Source organism: Poeciliopsis prolifica, unplaced genomic scaffold (assembly GCF_027474105.1).
Source record: "Poeciliopsis prolifica strain line A6 unplaced genomic scaffold, Auburn_PproV2 SCAFFOLD004, whole genome shotgun sequence".
Taxonomy (NCBI): Eukaryota; Metazoa; Chordata; class Actinopteri; order Cyprinodontiformes; family Poeciliidae; genus Poeciliopsis; species Poeciliopsis prolifica.
The window spans coordinates 3793225-3810508 of NW_026562379.1; the positions used below are offsets into that span (position 1 = coordinate 3793225).

The following is a 17284-nucleotide window of genomic DNA, read 5'->3' on the forward strand; positions in this document are numbered from 1 at the left end:
AACTTATGCTGAAAAACTGTAAAGACACTGTAAAACGCTTGATTCTGTCTAGAAATCAAACTGAATTATAAACTTTGTCATGTACAGCTGGCTTTTTCATCTATGGTCCAAAGCCTTAAATAACCCATCTGTGCAGTCTGGCAATTCAGACGGTACACATGGGTGTACAGTTTCTATGAATCACTTACCAAAAACAAGACAACGCTGACTCCAATATAAGCAAACACTATGCACATCCATATCTCATAGGCCAGTGGGTCCAGGAAGGAGAAGACACCTGGTTTAGACTTCTGAGGCTTTTTGATCATGATGGAAATTCCAAGAGACATGAAGGGTTTAGAGAAATCAATCACTTCTTCACGCACCAATGTTATGGTCAGTGGGGCCACAGCAATTTCTGCTTTCTGCAAAGAAGAAGGGAAAGGCCAGGGACTTTATATCAGTCACATTATTGCACAATTAACTTCTCAAAGATTACATATAATATAGATAAATGGAAGGGAATGTGCAGTGAACACAGAGTAAAGGAAGGGCAGACATGGACTGGTATTGCAGACGAGGGAATAGAGAACCAGTGGAAGAAGAGGGCAACCCAGAATGACACAGGAGTAATTTATACAGTATGTTGGCCGGAGAGGGACATATCCAGCATATAAATGAGTCTCAAGGTCTAACTGGCATCTGCATGCAACAATGCTTGCTCGTGCAGAACACAGATCTTTTAAGTATCTAAAGTCAAAGTGGAAGAAAGTGGTAATAATTAATGATATGAAAATCTATTCTGGCTCAAATAACCAATAATGGGGTATGAAAGATCAACTTTGATCATATAAAACCCCAGTGAATATTGCATTTAAACTTACTGCAATTTCCCAAACTGTTTTCATACCAAAAAGGAAAATGAACAATGAAAAATAATGACTTTAAACTTTATATTGTTCATTTTTCTGTGCCTGAATCCTGCTCTTAAACCGCAGTAATCACACATTGCTGAAGTTCACCTTATACTTCACTGAATAAACATGGGTGATTTCCTCACAGAATAAAGCGGATATCTAAAATGTTCTTTAACAATGAGGTTGACTGACTATTGGTTTAATGTGTATTATAAACCACAAACTACTGCAAAAGATAAACTATTCTCCATGTGAGACAAAGCAATTCTTCAAAACATTCAACAAATCTGACAAGCATTTTATTCTTTATTCATTTATTGATTACAGGTCAAAAGAGTAAAGTTTTAAAATAATACCCTTAGGCTCTTTGACAGACTATCATGGGCTATTTTCAATACTCCTCAGAGGTTTGATGCTAAAGCAGCTTCAGAAACAATAGAAGATAAATTAACTGATAATGCTGTTATTCTGGAAAATAATTAAAATTTAGTCCAACACTTTTATTTTGTAGTATTTCTAAAGCCGTGAAAGTAAAACTGAGCTTTACACCTCTCTACATTACATGATAAAGGAATAATTAAAGCTGCATTTCTTACAACTTCCACTGAGAACTAAAGGCCACAGGATGAAAGGACAATTATGTATTAAATGTAGAAAGTTTCGCTATCCTAGACTTTTTCAAATCTCTTCAGTTTATCTGGATTTTTCATAATGTTACCATTTGCAATAGCTTTAGAGGATGTAAGTGGACAACTCATAAAATTGTTCCAAATGATTAGGGACCTTTTTTTTTTTTTCTGCAATAAATCTGTTCAAAATAGACTCTGTTTAGTTAAATTCACAGTTATTTGTGGGTTCTAAATCTGTGCAAACAGGAAATTGAACAACTTTCTAATTCCAAACTTTGACACAAAGACATGTCCACTCAAAAACAGCCATGCTGACAAAATTGATTCTCTCTAAGCCGTTTGCACACATTTCAACATTTATTATTTTGCATGTCTTCAGGTAATGTTAACCCATTTTTTGTATGTTTAAAAATATATTAAAAATGTGTATGCTTTACATATTTTCACTTAATAAAATTGTTTATTACTTAAATAATTTGGAATAATATTAAAATTATTTTAATAAATGCTAAGAATACAAATAGCATTGAATTGTCAAAAAAACTTTTGCTCAATTTTGTCAGGACTTGAAGTCACACCAGTAAATTGCCACATAAAAAAGACAATATAATATTTTCTCTGCTTCTTGATCACTTATGCTCTGTCTGTGTTATGGGTTGAAGAGAGGACAACTGCAAATTCAGTCAAACTTATAACGTCATGTTTGCATCTGCATGTGTTTCGTCAAAATGTCTTAGTGAATTTCGTTGCACTAATTCACGAAGACAAGACAGACTGAGGAAAAACAACTGCAAACATTGAGCAGACTGCCATCTTTGTGAATTCCTAACTTTGAAAAGACAAGATGGGAAAACACGATTTGCTCACATTTCTGTCAGTCAAAAGACTCAACTCCACAAGGAAACATTAATTCACAAGAAAATGTGTGTATATTGCTAGTATATAGCTGGAGTACATTTGAGAGTCTTTTTAAAGGACAGTGAGTGTTTTGTGTGATTCAAAACAGATAAATCAATGCAACAGTTTTGAGTCACCTTCCCCTATAAGTTGTGGAGGGTAATTGATTCAGTTGCTGTTCTGGAGCTCCTTCTGTGCTTCACTCCCCTAAACAATAACTGACATTGTCCGCTGCATGACAGTAAAGTTGACATTCAGGCAGCTATGTGAAATCAAAGGCGTAATTAATGAGCTTGGCAAATCCCCCATATATAAATAACCACTGCATGACACAGCATCTCTGTGGGAGCCAAACATGGTTACTAAGGAGACAGAAGCCTGGGGACAAGTTTATGTGCAGCATCAGAGTTATTTAAATTTTTTCTGCTGGTATGAAATGGAACTCTGCAATCTATAGGACCTGTGCAAGATCATCATGACTGAGATGTCCCAGACTGCTGTTGATTTCGGAGCCAGCTTCATAAGGTCTGTACACCTGTCTCAATTAATTCTCAGAAGATTAGAATTGTATAGGACTCATAAGAAAGGCTTTCCAGTGCTTAAATGTCATCCTTAACATTAAATGCATTTACTACATATAAAATGTGCTAAGAACTTGGCCTGGGTCCTTCAGAAAAAGGCAATCAATGCTTGTGGTGCTGATGAGGCGTTAAGGATGCCCAGGTTGCTTTAATACTTTCCTTCAGCTCTTCTGTATTGTAGTTTCTGGCTTCTCTCATCTTCGTCCTAACAGTTCATCCTCTGTGGGGTTTATTAGGCCCACTCTGTGGGCAGCAATTTTCATTAGCATTGACCTTTTGTGGAGGGTGACAGTGGCAATCTGCTGGACAACTGACAAGTCAGCAGTCTTCCCGTCATTGTATAGGCCATCCAAACCTAAAAAACGTTGTCAATTAAGCAACGTTTAAAGAGCAAGCAAATACAATCTAAATCCAATGTCTTACAATTGTCTGAATCGTCCCATTTTGATTTTTTAAACACCCCCAAAAATCTGATTTGAGCCATTTCCATAGCATTACATTCCTAAAATAATGGCCCAAGTAATTTCTTGCCCAAAATTATTATTCAGTCAAAAATTGGAGCATCACTTTTTGTTGATGCTCCAATTTACTAAGACGGACTTCTATAAAATTTGTGAACCTGAAATTTATTCAAACAGCACTGCAATACATTTTAGTTGTCTAAGAATGAATCCAGCTTATTCTTGTCCTGTTTCATCCTTACCCCATACACAAGCTCTCCCACCATGCCATTCCATATTTTAGTCTCTGGGTCTCTGGCTCCATATTTTCCATCAGGAACAATAGAGATCTTGTACTTGATTCCGATGTGCTTGGCAATCTCTGAAGCCAGGTCTACACAATATCCTTCATATTGGTCGTTGCCTTCGTAAAGCTCCCAGTTCTTCTTCTGCATCACATACGGACCCTCCTAAAAAAAGATCAGCATAAGGGGAGAAAGACATCTGTTTGGAGGAGCGCATCAGCAGAGAGAAAATTGGTTGTAAAGTGTGCACATAAGAAAAACAGTTAAGAAAGATGAAGACATAGATGTTAATATTGTAAAAGGAAAATGAGGAAAGAGGTGAAGGGGAAAAGGGTGCATGTTTGCAAACACATTGTTGGTAACAGCACTTCCAATTAAATCCTAAAAGGGACAGACTTTTTTCATTGAGATAAGAACCATAAGTGATATTTTAAAAGAAAACTACACAGACAAAGGCTTCCTGTCTTCCAATGCATTGTTTTTGCCTTCATGCCATTTTGCATAATTCCACTGAGATTCTCCTTTGACTCAGATCTCAGCTTCTCAGATCTGAAGCTGAGAAGACAGAAATGAACAAAAAAAAAAGAAAGAAACTACGAGATGTCTGCCCACATGAGCAGTAATAGGTTGGAGGATTTTTTTTTTATGCATGTGGTTAAAGATCAAAGGAAAAAGAGACACGCAGACAAACATCACTGCTTATAAGTGATTTATAAAGAGTAAAGACTCCGTCTGGTAAATGACAAGTTCATCTTTGAGAAGCAGTGAGTTATGGCACTAAGCTTGAGGCTGTTCACACTGTAATCCACATGAAAGCAAGCCTATTAAAATCTTATCAAGCCCATTTTAATCAGGAGACTAATCTCATCTAATTAAACAAACAGGCCTTTGCAATACCCAACACTCCGAAGCCATGAAACAGTTTATGAGAGCAATAAAACACATAGAAAAAGATAACATGCTGCGAATTGAATAGTTCATTCAGGAAATTGTTCACATTCCACACAAGTGCAGTTTAATCAAGGAAGAATTACCCACTAACATGCTTGAAAAGGGGTCAAACAAGCAGTAAAACAACCCAACAAAGATCTTTACTGGGTCTGCAGGAGAATCATCAAGCCAGAAAAAAAAACCCAACAACTTATGTTTCTCTTCTGTATATCAGTTTGTAAATAATTGTATAAAAAACCAAGGAGAGTACCGTCATCCTCTGCTGGACTCTATGTAGTGCCACACAACACATTTTAAAGCTTATGCTACGTTTTTTTCTTGAATTGCCATGTATGCTTTATTTATCTAAAAGCCCGTTTTTTTAGCAATTTGCCTAATGACTGAACTTGAACTTTATAAATAAGGTTTCATTGAAAACCTTTGAATTTACTTTGTTTTTAGTCAATTAGGTTAATTGGTCTAGTGTGTCTTTGTGTTGCTCTGTGATGTTGTGTACCATATCACTTCTGCAGTGACTCCTGGGGAAGAGTCACTGCAGAACAAGTGGGTATAAACAATGGGAGGGTGACCAAACTGAATTAGTCAGAAAATAAGAACAGCTCCACTGTCAAGTCAGCAATCACAGGTATTGAGTGTGACAGATATGAGTGAATCGTTGTCAGTGCCGACTGAATGCCTGCATTGTGTAGCAGTAGATTAAGTCATTTTAATAGCCTTTGGTCAAATTTAATGGAAGTGAGAAAAATGTGATGTGGTTTCTTTATTGTGTTGTGTATCTTTATATTCCCCTAAATGCAGGGTACATACTGTAAGTGAAGATGTAACAAGGATCTGTAATATCTTGTATTTACTTCAGTGAATAGAAAGCTATGTATAATACATGTATTTGACAAAAAAAAAAGTATATTAACATTGCACAGTAAAATGACACCATGCTTTATTGAAGCTATTACATAAGTTTCACTGGTTAAGTTTTAAAATCAAACACTTATCTCAAAACTAAAGTACATGTAAATGACTGAAGGAAACCATTAACCAGCTATAAGTCATTTGAAAATATTTTGTCAAATCAGATCTTCATTTCTATTCAAATGAGAATTAAATTAAATTATATTCGTTTTACTATAATTATCCAAAACAACATTGCCAACATCATTAAATTAATAATTATTACTCTTAAGGTCAAAACACACAAAGAAGAGCCCTTCTTCTTCCCACCTCCCCCTCAAAAATGCTATTATTAGAGACATTAGAAATTCCTGGGGCTCATTTAATAGACTCAACATGAATCATAATGTCAATGACCAACAAAACAATTAATTCCCTTTAACAGATCTGCAGAGCCATCAGCACCACTCTGGGGAAAATGAGCAGATCTGAAACTCTTGTCTTGAGTGCAAAAAATCTAAAAGGATTGTATATTGCCTAACATTTTGTATTTCATTATTTGTTATTTTAAAGCTCAAATGTTGGGAAAGTGTTGTAAATAACTAGACTCCACTGCATAAACATTAACTCATTCAACAAATTTAAACAAAACAAAAATGTTAAACACAATCTAGACCAACAAATAATTCATCTGAGAAAAAGAGGTAAAGCTTGGATATCGTGGTGTCTGATGACACAGCTTGGTGTGTCTGGAAAATACAAAAGAATAAAAAGTCCTACACTGGGACTGATCGGATAAGGAAAAGAATGAATCCCAACACAATGTGGAGACAGACCAGATATGGAAAGTGTGCAATCGAGGTATATGGTGATCTATATGTTGTTTAAAGCCCTGTTAAAAAGGCCAAACTGATATTTAAAGCATAATAACATAAAAAAATGAGAAGAATGGAAACAAAATGTATAATAAGAGTGAGGACCATTTAAAAGAGCATCATAAATGGTCCTGCGATATTTCTCTATGTGGAAGTGCATTTACAGTTTGTGATGCTTATGAGAGGAAAATGTGATCCATGGTAGATCTATGGCATCACAAATCGAAGAGAGGCCTCAAATAAGCAGAGAAAAGAGGCAGCAGGATTAGAAGTAATGAGGTCAAAATGTTGAAAGAGGACATTGGAAAAGAAAGATTATAAAAAATTGTGTTTATAGGTGTGTTTTCTTGAACGGTGCAGGGAGGGTGGTCAATGCTTTTCTCCAAAACAAAACTGAAACAAATAAAAGACTGCTGCAGGGAATGCAAAAAAGAAAAGGAGAAAATAAGAGAAATTGTGTTGTGGTTGGAGGAAGAACATATATAAAAACATATTGAGAAAGGAAGAAAAAAAGAAACAAAGAAGAGGGTGGCTTAAAAACATACCTTAGGAGGAAAATTGTTAGAGTTAAAAAGGGAACCAAGCTTTGTAGAAGCAAATGTTTGGGGCTGATAAGACATGAAACAGACTAACTGGAGCCAAAAAGATAGATAGAACTTGTTATCCAATCCAGTTGGCAAGTCAGTAAACAACAAAACCGCCTCTGTCCAGCTATTCATTCAACCTGCCAACCAGAACAGACCCTCCATCAATTCAGCATTTTAAAAGATTGTCATGTTAAACTGTTTCAATTTGCCAGGATGTTTAATTTGCCTTGGAGACATTTATGCAGATAAGCAGAGAGAAGCATGCCAGGCATTCAGTCAATTACAGCTTCAGCCAGTGAACTTCTCAATATGCTCACTTTATTATACAATTACTATGATTATGGAATATAATCTATCCATATTTGCCTATTTTGGCAACCTTATTGTCTGCTGGTCATTTAGCCAAAAAGACTCTAATCAAATTTGATTCTAAAACAAAGGAATCACATTTTTCAACATTGGAAACTGCCTCACAGTTAGCCAGGAGTGGTGTCTGAGTGAAACTTAAGCAGAAAATTGTAAGAGTGTGCTTTTGTCTACTTATTTTACAGTACTGAGGATATTCTCTGCAGTGTGATGAACTGATAAGGTTCTGAAATTTGTCAGGTAAGATGCTTTTTGGCACTACATAGCATTTGCAAATTTTATTTGGGTAAAAAAAAAAAAAACATGTCTCTTTTGGATATTATCACTTATTCCTTTAAAGACAGGAAGAAGCGTTTCTTTCGCATCACTTGTCAGTTCTGTGGTTGAGAATACCAAACCAAGAATAGCAACAGAGAAGGAATGTAAATAAAGGCTACTTACAGTCAATTGATATAGGGACTCTCATTATTGATGTGCTATTTTATGTTCTATCTGTTGATAAATGAAATTCAATCAGTGTAAATTATGTGTTTTACCTGAAAACTTTGGGCACCAAGCAAATTGAAGCAATTAGTCATCAAACAACATGTTCTTACATTGTGATCAGTCCAAAACCTTTTTGTTTTTTTTGTTGTATTTCTGGAATATATATAAAAAAAAGGCATGATTACATATAAAAACAAATAATCAAAAATATTAGGATAATATCTGTGCCATCTACGAGGTGTCTTATGCCATATTATCCACTCTGTTAAGGAATGTTGATATTCATAAATACACATATTGGAGTACATCTATGCCTGTGAAGTGCAATACAACAGAATACTTAAGCATATAAACATTTATGATGTCTGATTTATAGCAGTATTTCAAAAATGTATCAGTACTGGAAAGGTACGACATGAAATTTATGGTGAGACAAAATGATAGTATATATTATTTTAACAATGTTTTTCTTTTTCTTTTTTTTTTGTCAAATACATTTTTATTAGCATAAACTTATGTTTTCTAGCACTTACTTTCACTTTGGTGTGTCTGTTCAAACCTTGTCTTCAAACAGAAAAGGCAAGTTGCCTGATCAGGCTTGACTGAGTGGATTTACAGAGAGACAGAGCAGAAAAATAAAAATGGAAGGAGAGCTCCAACCCAAGGTGAAGGATGCACAAAAGAGGAAGGACACTGTCCTGTAAACTCACTTTGCATACTCTCTCTTGAAATATAACACTTTTTTCAAGACTTTTTATATACAATTATTAGGTTTTTCTCAGAGGTGAAACCAATAATGTAACAGTGAACACCTTGACCTAAAAACACACACAAAAAATCCGAAATGATAATGCTGCTCCACACTTAGATGGCATTGTGCAGTCAAATGTCAAACCTTAAAAGATGCTACAGAAACTCTTGCTCAGTTACCGTCCAACTGAGACTTTTCTCTTGAGGGACGTAAAGCAACACAACCCAGGCGACTCCTGATCCTGCTTTTCTTCTATGCGCTGTGGCAGTGTCACTGCAGAGCAAACCACTTCAAAGTGAAACAGTGACTCCAGACGGAACCATTAAAAGTAACATACAACGAGAAAAGCAACATAAAAAACAACAACAACAAAAAGAGTCTCTGTACAGGTTCAGTATCAGTCTGGCTGTTGGGTCTTTGCTGAGGCTGTGTTTCATTCCCATGCTTTGTCTGCAGACTCGGGATCAGTGTCGCAGCAGAGGCTTCCTCATCATCAGAGGCTGCAAAGAGGAGGAGGTGGCTGAGCTAATTGTTAGACCTTGCCAGGTCATCCACAGAAAAATATGATATGGTGGGGGTGTAAGTATGGAAGCATAAACAATGGGTTGGGAAACAGGGAGAAATTAGCTAAAAAGAAAACGACACAGAGGACAGAAAAAGAAGAGAGAAGACAGATGTGGGACAGAAATACAGAGGGAACAAATGTTGCAAGCAGATCTGCCACTCATCCTCATTTACAAACTCCAAAGAACTCAACAGCCATAGGAACATTGATACAACAATGATACTCATTTAAAATCATACATTGAAATTACTTTGATTCCATTTAGTCGCATGCAGTTTTTTTTACAAAAAATATTAACCATTTAACTTGATCATGTTCGGTCACATTACAACCACAGACTTTAGTGTATTTCACTAATTTTATGTGACAGACCAACACGTAGTAGCACACAATTGTGAAGTTGAAGGGAAAGACGTATGGCTTTGATTTTCATTTTACAAATAATAACTGAAGAGTGTCGTTTGCATCTCTATTTAGCCCTTTCTACTCTTTTACGCTTCAACATAATCCTGTGCATCCAGAGTTATTTACTCAGAAAATAAAATCCATTAATCCTACTGGACTACCCGGCTTTTCCGTTAAAGCCTCAAATGTTTGTTAGAGAACATTAGGGAAGAAACATCATCATGGTGGCCAAAGCACATCAGAGACGGTCAGAGACATAGTTATGGAAAGGTCTAAAGCAGTTTCCACCATTTAATACACAATCTGAAATAAAGAAAAAAGGCAGTAGCACAACTGCAAACCTTCCAGATCAGGACTAGCCACCAAAACTGACTCAATGCAAACAAAGACCATAAATTAGAAAAGAGCAACAAAGAACCTTATGATAACTCCAGAGGAACTGCAGAGATTCACAGCTTTAGACGAAGACACTTGACATAATAATTATTAGTTTTACACACAAACCTAAGCATTGTGGTAGAGTGGGTAGGTGAAAGCAATTGCTTAAACAAGGCCATCAGAAGTTGCAGTTTGCCAGAAATCATAAAGACAGAAACCTGGACAAGAAAGTGTAATTTTCAGATGAGACCAAAATATTGGTATAAAATGCTCATAAACTGACTATGTACAGCACCCTGAACACACCATCACCACTCTGTAACATGGTGTTGGCAATATTATGCTGTGGGGATGTTTTTTCAGGAACAGAAAAGATGGTCAGAGTTAATAAAAATATTAAATGATCATTTGTTTTCAAAAAAATTGCAACAAACTATGTTTGTAGTTATAATTTGGTGATAATGTTTTTCCATTCCACCACATTTATGTTACCCAGCATATTGTGTGCTAGTTTCCAACTCTGGAGCTTTGGCAGGTTGATATATTTTCTGGGTGTGAAAATTTATCAACTCACTATCTTTGTACACACGTCCTTTAATATGTATTTGCAGAAACCCAAAGTACAGACATTTTGGTCACATTTGTAATTATCCTAAATTAAACAAAATGCCCAAATAGAACAGCTCAAGCATCTATAGATTGATCTCTGTACTAAAATTAGTCATTTGAGTTGTTTACACTTGCATCACTTTGCATGCCTAATTGAGTCAACACTGAATGCATTTACAGGAAGGAGATGGCCACCATAAAAGGCAGCAGATGGGTCAAGTGAAATCAAATGTAAGTGGAGGATGTGCGCACATCCAACAATTAGTCTTTTTTATTTTTATTTATAGACGAAAGAGGGATAATTAAACTGTGTGGAGGAACTGTGTCTATGTGAAAGCCATTAGAACAGACTGGACGGAGGTCATTTCTAAATGGTGAGCTGAGGTCAGTTTTAGATTTGCCTACTAATGAGACATTAGCTTAATCTTCCAACTGAACAAGTGCCACCCCCTCCTGGCTGTGCTCTGGCAACTCTTTCCAGCTCGTATAACCCATTATCCCCAATCTGATTTTCCCTTGCTGTTAACAAGTCTCCTTGCAGCTCTCTCCACAGCACATCTTCCTATGAATTTTAGACTCTGAATTTGCTCTAACATGTCATGGAAAGCAATAAAATTGAGATTGTGGATTGATTTGAATTCCTGTCACTTTCAATGCTAAGACATTTTTAAAACTTGTCAGTTCTTTTGAACTAGCTCATGTTTTGCCATGTACATTATTGGAATTTTGTGTGTTTGATCAACATAAAGGCATTCCTGATTGTGAACTTCAGGCCACTCGGGGCTCTCCAGTACTCATTGGGCACCTAGACACATACAGGACAAAGAATAATGCACACACACTCACAGACATTAATTCATCCACAGTCATGTTTTTGAACTGTGGGCGGAATCCAGAGTACCCAGAGAGAATCGGCAGATGCAAAGGGAGAACAAACAAACTCCATGCAGAAAAGCCTCAATCATAAATTCGAACCCAGGATCTTCTTGCTCAGTGGAACATTTCTACCAACTGTGCCACTGTGCAGACTGGGAAATGATACATTGTGTTAAAATGTTTCTGAAAAAAAAAAAGTGTGGCTTCCATATAAATTCAAGACTCCCGATTCATTTAGCAAAGCTAACTTCTATTGAAGTTACAGCTGCAACCTTTGTGGGCCTGACTTTACTCAGTTTAGTATATATATTGGGGTAGGGCTGCATGAGAACTGCATAGGCCAGAGCAAGCAAAAAAAAAAAAATAATAATATCAAAAAAATTAATATGCAATTAGCCAATTAATTGCCTCATGACTTTGTTTAGGGCTAAAAGAAAACATTATCCCATAATGATTCAGTGAACCTTCTGGATAAAACGTTATTTCTATCTCAACAAGGTTTTATTTAAAAAGTTGCCTCTGGCTGACATCTGGAGTTTTGGCTTTGCAATATCTTAGTTGCAATATCTTAGTTGCACATTTTTAATGATCTTACCATCGTCTTCCCTTTAGAATCTCTGCTCCATTAAAAACCAAGTGTCAATACATTACACACGCATACAACCTAAATTCATCCTAGCGAAATAATTACCTGTAATTTATTACACTATAAGCAGTTCGTTATGATATGCTTGTTACGTATAATAATATTGAGGAACCAATAAAATGTGATATATGGTGCAGCCCGACTAAAAGCATTAAATGTTTTATGCAAAATAGCTGAAGCTCACTCAGAATGTCTGGACAGCATCTGAAAATATCAATATCCAAGTCTTACAAGAGATTTTCAATTGAATTCAAGTCTGGCCTTCAGCAGGGCAAAAGATGAAGAGTTTGAGTCGAGTCATTCCAGCCAAGTTCTAGTTGCAGTTTTAGAGCCATTTCTTCTAGGGTGGCACTGTGTTTAGTCATTTCACAGCCAACCAGTTCCCTGTCCCTGCTGATGAAAAGCATCTCCACATTATGAGGCTGCCACTACCATGTTTCACGTAGAGATTGTGTGTTTAATGTGAGCTGCGGCGCTAACAATCTGTCACATATATCCTGTTTATATCATAGCTCTGCAATAGACAAGCAACATGAACGCTTATGAATCACTTTGTCTTTTCACGTCATATAATGCAATCAGCCGAGATCATGGACATTTTGAGCTTTTTGCCAATACTCCTGCTTCAGCAGAATCATACGGGCATCACTTACAACTCAGCTTTCATCTGCTAAGAGTCATTTCCCATTGGGGAATCAGCAGCATTTAACTCTGTTTTCATTATGCATACTGTTCAAACTTTCCCAGTGACATAAATGCAAGTGATGGTGCTGCCCACTTTAGTTAGATTCAGCTGATCTCCCTTTTTCTCTGATCAGATGGACACTGGTCAGACTGAACCGCCAGTCCTGCTGTCTTTGCTTGTTGCTTTTTCTTTAAACCCAAGTTACTCTCTTATAGTTGATGGTGTTCACAGGTTTTTACAAGCTCCCAAGGTGGAGAAGGTGGAAAAATTTTATCAGATTTTTTAAAGACATTCCAGGCAATCATGGCGTGTAATGAAACATCAAGTTGACCTTAAAGGGGATACACTGTTTTTCATCTAAGCCAAAAAGATTGATCTTATTTTTGGTCAGAGGGCATTTTTTTATTTCCTGTCTTTATGATCCTGTTTGTTCTTCAAGGTTTTCAAACAAACTCTGAAGTCTTCTCCACTTCTAAGTAGATGATTTCTGAAGAGGATAAATGCATGGCACACTTGACATTTTATTCTACAGTTGTGTGAACACATTTAATTCCAATATAATACACAAAGTATGCGGTTGCAATGAGATAAACTGTTAAACGGTTAAATTTAAGATAAATATATATATAGTTTTTACAAATAACCATATGTAAATTGGTAGAATATATTGACAAAGTGTATACTTTTTTTCTGACAGAGTTATTTGTATTATTTGGTGCAGCATACTTTAATTTACTGCACTGAATAATTTATGGAATGATAGTGATACCCAGAAGGGCCTTGTTTTTTTTATTTATTATATTGCTTTTTCCATCCTATTGCACTTTTGTGCGGCTGTCTGAGAGACATTTTATCACATTTTATCTATAGGTTTGTCCTTCATAGTGACAGATGTGTCCAGATTGGTCATAAAAAGAGTTTAACGGCTCAGACACAATAATTTTTATCTCACCAAATTACAGTGTGACAACGGCACACTTGCTGTCCCCGTGTGGCCTGTTGCCCTTCAAGGTGAATTTCTTTTTAGGATACAGCAGAATAATAGTTTCTATGACTATTCTCTTTTGGAAAAGATCCGTGAAGGAAACATTGCAGGTAAAAGTAGGTTTCCTGGAATATACTGGATCTACTCTGAGAGTGGGAATGAAATATTAACTTTCTGCGACTTCTTACTTATCAACTTATCTCACATTTCATTTGTTTGATACCAGTGACATTTGAAAATGTTTGATATTTGCCTCATTATTCCACCACCACCACAATGTCTGGTTGGCAAGCCTGACCCTGTTTTCAGTCTGTATCTGAAAGTTTCATAGAATCCTTATTCTTTTTTGACTTTGGATTTTCTTCTAAATATTTTCCTGTAACCTAACTCACTGGTTTTGATGTTCAGTGCGTAATGTACCTGCATTTTATACCTAAATATTATTAAATTCACTGTTTTTACCCTGGCACACACTATGAGATTTAAAAAAAATAAATCTTGCAGACTTTGACATTTTACATTGTGCAAGTTCAATACGATAATGGTTTCTTTTACTGCTATACAATTTGGTGCTACAGAAGGATTACATTACAAAGGTTGTATACATATAAGCCCAACAATATATGAGAACCAAGTTATAGGTATTAATGTGCTTATTAGAGTCGGATGCTGGAAAGAGGGAGAAGGGATGTTGGAAAAAAAGACAGCTGGAGACATTTATATATCGGCGGTAGCAGCAGACTAACTACAAGATAGTGCAAGAAAACATCTGACTCTGCCTGATGTATATCATAGATCATGGTTGGGAGAGGGCTAAATGGATGGTTGCTATATCTGTCACAGTAATTGACCAAGTCACTGACTTAAGCTCAGGATTTTATTTTCAAATGAATGATACACAATAATTGCACCGTGTTTACCCTCCTTCGGGGGAAATTTTGCACAACTTTTATCTTGGGTTTAGTCTGTATGTTATTCTTCTGTTCAGATTAGCATCTTTGTGCTGTCTTTTCGCCTTCTCTTGATACTCGTAGAATTTCTGTTGGTATTTCCGTTCAATAAAATTTCTCCTTTTATTCATTTGGGCTTTGTGGCCTTAGACATTTTCTTGAAAGACTTTCTTCTAGTCATACTTCTAATGTACTTTCATATCTTTCTGGTTTTTATTCAGTGTAGTAGCACCAATTCAAACTAGTGTCTCTTCATTATTTGTCCAAAAGTCGCAGTCTTATATAGCTGGATGTAATCTTCAAAGCTCATTGTATAATGACATCCTTAACTGTACTTGCATATCTTTATCCTCTCATTAACTTAAATATACAGACACAGACATGTTTGCTTGTACCCTTGAAACTTATTGAAACAATGCTTGATTGCCTCAAAAAGTCATCCTCTATGCCTTCATTCCTTTAGCGTGTGACAGCAAAAAACATATACATTTTTCAACAATGATATATATATATATATATATATGTATATATATGGTTCATTGATATATATATCAATGAACCATGAACTGTTTTGTTAGTGCCCCAAAAGAGACAATTAATTCTTGTAGCAAAGTCATTTTTCAAATTATGTGTTAAGTCTACCTTCATCCACATGTATGTCTATGAAATAAACATCATGCTGTATTGTGTGGCGTTTTTGTATGCACCACTCTGAACAAGCAAATGTGAAAGATTTTGGATAGTTAATAATAATAGATTACAGACAATTATGCTAAAGGTAGAGGCTGGAATACCCTAATCGAGCAATTGGAATACCCTAATCGAGCAATTTTATGTTTCTGTGACCACAACTGCCAATATAGTTAAATGTAGAAGGTTCATGGGACTGTAAGCAACTCCCCAAAAGGTGTGGACAATAGGAAATTTTACTACAGTTTTGTCAGACTTATAGAAATAGATCTAAGGAAACCATCCAAAAACAATTACAATTCAAACTGAAGTGCAAGTTCAAGGTACATGACATCTGATTGAAAAAAATCATTCACATTTTAATTCTTTATTGGCTATATTTTTAAGATCCAGAAGGCTCTACTATAAATTGAAACATGCCAAACAAAACAGCTAGACTGGACTTAATAAAAATAAGTCCAAAAGTCTCTGGGAAAACAAAAACACAAGAGCGCCAATATTTTATTTTTTTCCCTTTGTTGTTTGCAGTGTTGCATTTTCATTTCTGTATCACAATGACCTGGTGTGTAAATAAATGACGGTAAAATGGTAAATGTGAATCTTTGATCTCGGACAATTACAAATTGCATTTCTTCAAAATTTTAGCCATAGTTTACAACAGATGTAAACTAGATGGCAACTAGTGACAACTAGTCATGTTGTCAGTGTTACAGAGACAATATGACTAGTTAACTGGACTGTCTTGTCAGTACACAATGAAACCAGGACATGTCATACAGAGGCAATGACATGTTCAATGACACAAACATCTATCTTTTGAGAGATGAACTTAAGATTTTGAGAAAGAGTCTAGTTTGTGCAGGTAGTCCACTGTGTTTGTTGTCTGTACAAATAGTTTTAAGAAATGCACTTATTCTTTTGCAAATGTCGAGGATGATTTGAGAAACGTACCAAAGCGCCTCAGAAAATCTGTTGTACCGCTGTCTGTCACGAGTTCAGTTTTGAAGGTTTCTTACGCAGGGAGTATGTATAGATAGAGTCTTGTTTTTCATTTTTAGTGCTAGGAGAGTTATTAGCTAGTTTCCCACTCCGTTCTCCATTTCTAATGCCATCTTCAAACCGGACACAGTTTGAGCAAACAGGGGTTCAAACTATCAACATATTGGCATTGACTTTCTCTGTGTGAAGGTCTCATTTTATTATGGCGAAATACAGATCATTAGTTGCATTTCACCATACAACTACTGTACAACTGGTGGTGATTGTGGCAAAACAATGCAGCGGCATAAACTGTATGAGGTCCAGTTGAACGTTTGCCAATTTTAAGTTATTTAAAATATAAAACGTATTTTGTGTTTGTTGTATAAGGGTACCACAAATTTGTCCATGTCTGTAAATCACTTTTGATCTCTTTATATGTGGTGAGATGGGAGGAACTAACAAATTTATGGGTTTTCAGCAGCTGTTTATCAGGCTACTGCTTTCCTTAAGATATCAAACATTAAAAAGTCTATATGGAATATGATGCAGTGGCAGGGGACATTACCATGATTGTTGTCACAACAACCGTCCTATTCTCCGTCAGTGAGCCTTCACTGGAAAGACCATTTCCATCCTGTTCCAACACAAGCTTGTCGATGTCGTTCCAGTAGCCAATCTGAGGAGGCCAAAGGAGAGCACAACTCTTTCAGAAATTGACTAAACCTAGTGCAAACCTTAAGGAAAATTAATGTGGGAGGACAGAAAGAAAAGTGAACAACAAAAGTTAGCCATTCGATTTGCTCCTGTAAATTTCCCATTAGAGCAATAGACGATATTAAAAGTGAGCCAAAAGTTTCCAATA

General features: G+C 36.0%; 1 protein-coding gene across 4 annotated transcripts in view; it reads right to left on the reverse strand.

The window, feature by feature from the left end:
- gria4a (glutamate receptor, ionotropic, AMPA 4a) overlaps window positions 1–17284 on the reverse strand; it is a 111729-nt gene that overhangs the window by 38202 nt on the left and 56243 nt on the right. For 3 of the 4 annotated variants that reach the window (XM_055027946.1, XM_055027945.1, XM_055027947.1), the window contains exons 10-12: window positions 16988–17098; window positions 3707–3913; window positions 189–404 (exon numbers count right to left, since the gene is read on the reverse strand). In XM_055027946.1, the coding sequence (XP_054883921.1) occupies window positions 189–404; window positions 3707–3913; window positions 16988–17098 (534 nt within the window). Of the gene's footprint in view, window positions 1–188; window positions 405–3706; window positions 3914–8435; window positions 9153–16987; window positions 17099–17284 lie in introns of those variants that run through there. The other variant, XM_055027948.1, reaches the window with a different exon arrangement.